Below are 6,593 nucleotides of genomic sequence, written 5' to 3' on the forward strand. Positions count from 1 at the left end.
ACTGACATGACTCCCGACAGAACCCAGCTGCAAAATATGATCAAGCGGGAGCATGAGTCCTTTAAGGAGTACGCCCAACGATGGAGGGACTTGGAAGCATAAGTGGCACCCCCCATGGTAGAAAGAGAGATGATCACTATGATAGTGGACATGCTGCCAGTGTCTACTATGAAAAGTTGGTGAGATACATGCCCTCTAGCTTCGCAGATTTAGTATTTGTGGGTGAGAAGATCAAAGTAGGCCTGAAAAGAGGGAAGTTTGATTATGTCACCCCTATCGACACGAGCAATAGGAGATTCAAGGCAAGTGGGGCAAAGAAGATGGAAGAAGATGCCCACGCTGTGACTTCAGCTCCTACTTGGCCGAAGCCCCAACAAACCCCTCACAACACTTACCAATATGCCCAACATCAACCAAGCTTTGCGGCCCGCGTTAGAAACCCCTCCAGTCCAGCACCCGTCCAGCAAAGGGCACCCGCTCAACCACAAAGGGCCCCCACTGAAAACTCAGCTCCTACACAACCTCGCCCCGCCGATAGCTCCAATCCGAGCACAAGTTCCAATCTGGGAAGGAATTTCTCGGTAAATAAACTTGCGGAATTTTCTCCCATCCTGATGTCGTATGCAGGATTGCTACCATCCTTGATCGCCAATCAAATAGAAGTGGTGACCCCCGAGAAGATTTTCCAGTCTCCTTTCCCTCGATGGTACAACCCCAACGTGACCTGCACTTATCATGGGGGTGTCTCGGGGCACTCGATAGAACAATGAGTGGCCTTCAAACATAAGGTCCAAAGTTTGATCGACATAGGTTGGCTGATGTTCCAAGAGGACGGTCCAAACGTAAAGACAAACCCTCTTGCTATTCATGGGGGACCAGCAGTTAATGCGGTGGAGGAGTGTGGACCTCGGAGGCCGAAGCAAATGAAAGTGGTAACCTCTAGGAGGTTTATATTGAAGACGTTGTGTGAGGTGGGCATCATTTGCTTTGACGGGGGCAAGGGGGATACTTGCTTCATACAGTCGGGGGCAGCGCACGAAGTAGAGACATGCCCTGTGGCAGAGGATTTACTGCAAGGGATAATGGATCAAGGTCGATTTGAAGTTGGTGGCACAAGCAAGGGGGAGCAACATGTGTGCATGCAATCGGTTGACAAAAGCCCGAGTAAGCCCAAACCATTGGTGATTCACTTCACTAGAGATGCTGCCACCCAAAAGCCTCAAGGCTTCCAACCTATCCCGGGTAAGAAGCCTATCCATTTCCCTTACAAGAGTGACAAGGCGGTCCCATGGAGGTATGCCCCTCAAAAGCCCGACGGAAGGAAGGACGAATCCATTGGAGATGACCTATCCTCTACCAAGGTTACCAACATCTCTGGCATGAGCAGTATGACCCGTAGTGGGCAAATCTTCGTGGCACCCGACCCGTTGGTGCAGTCTAAGGACACAAAGGGAAAGGCGAAGGTGGGCACGGAAGAAAGCGACAAGGCAAGCCTAATTCTAGATGAGGAGATCCCGGCTAGGAGATTTGCTAAGGGAGAGGAAGACTTCAGTAGAAAGAAAATATCTACTAAAGAAGCAAATGAGTTCCTTCGGATCATCTAGCAAAGCAAGTTCAAGGTAATTGAACAACTCAATAAAACCCCAGCTAGGGTCTCCCTATTGGAACTACTCATGAACTACAAGTCTCATCGAGCACTTCTGGTCAAGACCTTGAATGAGGCCCACATCGCCCAAGACATATCTGTGGAGGACTTTAGGGGCATTATCAACAATATTACCGCCAACAATTACCTCACCTTTGCCAATGAAGAGATACCCGTCGAGGGCCGGGGTCATAATAGGTCCTTGCATGTGTCTGTTAAGTGCTTGGACCATATCGTGGCTAAGGTTCTCATTGACAACGGCTCATCACTCAATGTCATGCCCAAGGCTACCTTGGACAAATTGCCTTTCAATGTGTCACACCTGAGGCTGAGCTCCATGGTGGTGCGAGCTTTTAATGGCAGCCGCTGGGACGTAAGAGGGGAGATTGATCTCCCAATTTAGATTGGACCTCACATCTGTCAAATCACTTTCCAAGTGATGGATATCAACCCGGCCTATAGCTGCCTTTTAGGCCGACCTTGGATTCACTCAGTCGGGGTAGTCCCTTCAACGCTCCACCAAAGGATGAAATTTGTGGTGGAAGGGCAGTTAGTCATAGTCTCAGGAGAGGAAGACTTCCTGGTAAGTTGTCCTTCTTCTATGCCATATGTAGAAGCCGCGGAGGAGTCCTTGGAGACGGCTTTTCAAGCATTGGAGGTAGTGAGCAACGCTTATGTCGAGTCTTCCCTAGTGCCACCACGCTCATCCAGTGCTGCATTGATGGTAGCCCGTGTAATGTTAAGACATGGGTAAGAGCCCAGAATGGGTTTGGGTCGGAATGGCGATGGCATGGTGAGCTTGGTGGAGTTCAAGGAGAACTGTAGAAGGTTCGGGCTAGGATATAAGCCTACACGCGCCGACGTGAGGAGAAGTGCCCTAGAGAGGAGGGGTAGAAGCATGGGCCAGCCGCAAGGATCGCATGTGAAAGGGATTCCCTTATGTCACATCAATGAAAGCTTCATCAGTGTGGGTTGGATGTGTGAAGGGCAGGTCACCGTGATCCATGATGAAGTCCCTCAAGAGCAATCAAACTGGGTGCGGCCATGCCTTCCTGAGTTAGAGTTGGGAAACTGGAAAATTATCGAAAAACCCGAAATTTCCGTGGCAAACATAATGTAATTTGTTAGTCCTAACTCTATAGTTGGGCCTAGGCTTTAGGGTTTTCTCCCTGTTTGGGCTTTTCTTTTGCTATCAAATATATATAAATACAGCCTTTCTTCATTTGTTCTTGCACTTTCATCCATTCTCATTTGTCTGCATATTTATTTTTGTTACGATTAAATGGTACAGATCCGACGATGAGTCCTATGAAGGTACTAATACCAGGACCCAAATGTCGATTTTGAGCAGCTAGTAAACCAAGCTGAGGATGAAGAAGATGAGGATTGGGGGCTTCCCCTAGAGCTAAAAAGAATGGTCGAACAGGAAGACCGAGAAATGAAGCCACACCAAGAAGAGATGGAAATCATAAACTTGGGTGTTGGCGAGGAAAATAAAGAGGTAAAGGTTGGCACGGGCATGACCACACCTATCTGAGATGAATTGGTGGCTCTGCTATGAGACTACCAAGACATCTTCACTTGGTCATACCAAGATATGCCCGGCTTGAACCCCAACATTGTGCAGCATAGGTTGCCTTTGAATCCCAGTTGTTCTCCGGTGAAACAAAAACTAAGAAGGATGAAGCCCGAGATGTCCTTAAAGATAAAAGAAGAAGTGAAAAAGCAATTTAATGTCGGCTTCTTAGCAGTCACTCGATACCCAAAATGGGTTGCCAACATTGTGCCAGTCCCCAAGAAAGATGGGATAGTTCGAATGTGCATGGACTATCGTGATCTAAACCGAGCCAGTCCAAAGGATAACTTTCCTTTACCGCACATCAATGTCCTTGTAGATAACACAACCAATTTTGCTTTATTTTCTTTCATGGACGGGTTCTCAGGCTACAACCAAATAAAGATGGCACCGGAGGACATGGAAAAGATGACCTTCGTCACCTTATGGGGGACGTTCTGCTACAAAGTGATGTCCTTTGGGCTTAAGAACGCTGGGGAAACCTACCAACGAGCTATGGTAGCATTATTCCATGACATGGCGCACAAAGAAAATAAAGTATATGTGGATGATATGATTGCCAAGTCTAAAACCGAGGGGGAACACCTCGTCAACTTGCGGAAGTTGTTTGAGAGGTTGCGTAAGTACCGGCAAAGACTAAATCCCGCCAAGTGTACTTTTGGGGTCAAGTTGGGAAAATTGCTCGGTTTTATTGTAAGTCAGAAAGGGATAAAGGTGGACCCGGACAAAGTAAAAACCATCCTTGAAATGCCCGAGCCACGCACCGAGAAGCAAATCCGAGGTTTCTTAGGACGCTTGAATTATATAGCGAGGTTCATATCGCAGCTAATCGCTACTTGTGAGCCTCTCTTCAAGCTATTATGCAAGAACTAGTCTGTCCAATGGAATGAAGATTGCCAAGTGGCATTCGGAAGGATCAAGCGATGCCTTATGAATCCTCCTATGTTTGTGCCCCCAGTGCCCGGAAGACCCCTCATCCTATATATGACTATGTTGGATGAGTCGATAGGGTGTATGCTGGGGCAGCACGGCGAGTCCGGGAAGAGGGAACGGGTCGTCTATTACTTAAGCAAGAAGTTCACGGCCTGTGAGATGAACTACTCTTTGCTTGAAAGAACATGTTGTGCCTTGGTGTGGGCAGCCCATCATCTAAGGAAGTACATGCTGAGCTACACCACTTGGTTGGTATCCAAGATGGACCCAGTCAAATACATATTTGGAAAGCCCGCTCTTACCGGACGGATCGCTCGGTGGCAGGTTCTGCTATCAAAATTCGACATTGTTTATGTCACTCAAAAGACGATAAAGGGAAGCACCTTGGTAGATTACCTAGCTCAACAGCCCATCAATGATTACCAACCTATACATCCAGAGTTCCTGAATGAGGACATCATGACCTTGTTTGAGGAGGGGGTGGAGGATGAAGATAGGGACAAATGGATAGTGTGGTTCGACGGCGCGTCCAACGCACTAGGCCATGGAGTAGGGGCGGATTTGCTTACTCCTGATGATCAATGCATACCCTTCACAGCTAGGTTTGGCTTTGACTGCATGAACAACATGGCTGAGTATGAGGCGTGCGCCCTTGGGATCCTAGTAGCAATCAACTTCAAGGTTAAATTGCTCAAAGTATACGGAGACTCAGCCTTGGTGATTCATCAGTTGAGAGGAGAATGGGAGACTAGGGATCATAAGTTGATACCCTACCAGGCCTACATCAAGAAGATGATAGAGTTCTTCTATGACATATCCTTCCACCATATTCCTAGAGAGGAAAATCAAATGGCCGATGTGCTTGCCACTCTAGAATCCATGATTCAGCTGACCTCGCATGGGGACTTGCCGAACATCGAATTTAGATGTCGCAGAAAGCTCCTGCATTGCTGCTTTATAGAAGAGGAACAAGATGGTAAATTGTGGTACTTTGATATCAAGCGATATATCGAAGACAAGGAGTACCCACGGGAGGCTTCTGACAACGACAAGAGGATGTTGCAAAGGTTGGCAGTCGATTTCTTCTTGAGTGGAGATATCTTGTACAAAAGGAACCATGATATGGTTTTGCTCCAATGTGTGGATGTCAGGGAGGTTGAGCAGATGCTAGGGGAAGTTCACGAGGGGTCCTTTGGAACACACACCAACGGACATGCCATGGCCCAGAAGATTCTAAGGGCAGGGTATTACTGGCTCACCATGGAAAACGATTGTTGTATCCATGTGAGAAAGTGCCACAAGTGTCAAGCATTTGCCGACAATGTCATTGCTCCGCCTGTGCCCTTGTACATCTTGGCGACACCTTGGCCATTCTCTATGTGGGGAATAGATGTGATTGGGGCTATTCAGCCCAAGGCTTCGAACGGACATCACTTCATTTTGGTTGCGATCGACTACTTCACCAAAGGGCTTGAAGCTGCTTCATATGCTCATGTGACAAGGAGTGTGGTGGTCAGGTTCATCAAGAAGGAGATAATCTGCCGGTATAGGTTGCCCAGGAAGATTATAACTGAGAATGCCACCAATCTGAACAACAAAATGATGAAGGAAATGTGTGAGGATTTCAAGATCCAACACAATAATTCCATACCTTACAGGCCCAAGATGAATGGGGTAGTTGAGGCTGCTAATAAGTGTAGATACAATTGGCTTTGATGTTTTGATGATGATCATGATGATGTGTTGCAATTGATGCAAATGGGCTTTTCAAGATTAAAATTCAAGACAATACTTCAAGATTACAAGTCACAACATCAAGATGATCACTAGAATATTAGGAAGGGAATTCCTAATTGAATTAGCAAAGGTTTGGCCAAGTGATTTAAATTAAAAAAGTGTTTCTCAAAGGTTTTACTCTCTGGTAATTGATTACCAGAGGATGTAATCGATTACCAGTGGCCAAATACGTTTTATAACAGCTACAAAAATTTGAATTCAAAATTTTAGACTGTGTAATCGATTACACAATTTTGGTAATCGATTACCAGCAGTTAGTAAACGTTTTAATTCAAATTTTAAAAGCTGTAATCGATTACACAATTACTGTAATCGATTACCAGAAAGGATTTTCAGAAAAATAATTTCAAGAGTCACAACTTTTCAAAGGCTTTATTAATGACCATCAATGGTCTATATATATGTGACTTAAACACGAAATTGTTCAGAGATTTTCAGAACAACAAAGTGTTTATCCTCTCAAAGAGCAAATTCATTTTATCCTCTTAAGAATTCCTTGGCCAATTCAATTGTAATTCATTAAGGAATTATTTGAGTGCTCAATCTGTAAAATCCATCTCTTTCTAGAGAGATTTGTTCTTTTTCTTCTTCTCATTCTCTAAGGGATTAAGAGACTGTGAGTCTCTTGTTGTAAAGGATCTC

At 45.7% G+C, this 6,593-nt stretch overlaps 1 protein-coding gene across 1 annotated transcript; it reads left to right on the forward strand.

Moving 5' to 3' along the window:
* The first annotated feature begins 4,211 nt into the window (after positions 1-4,211).
* LOC114413330 lies at positions 4,212-5,870 on the forward strand. The gene is made up of 3 exons (XM_028377705.1): positions 4,212-4,850; positions 4,932-5,698; positions 5,813-5,870. Exons 1-3 carry the CDS (start codon positions 4,212-4,214, stop codon positions 5,868-5,870), a joined length of 1,464 nt encoding a protein of 487 aa, XP_028233506.1.
* Positions 5,871-6,593: the final 723 nt, after the last annotated feature.

The sequence above is a fragment of the Glycine soja genome, chromosome 1, assembly GCF_004193775.1.
Source record: "Glycine soja cultivar W05 chromosome 1, ASM419377v2, whole genome shotgun sequence".
NCBI lineage: Eukaryota > Viridiplantae > Streptophyta > Magnoliopsida > Fabales > Fabaceae > Glycine > Glycine soja.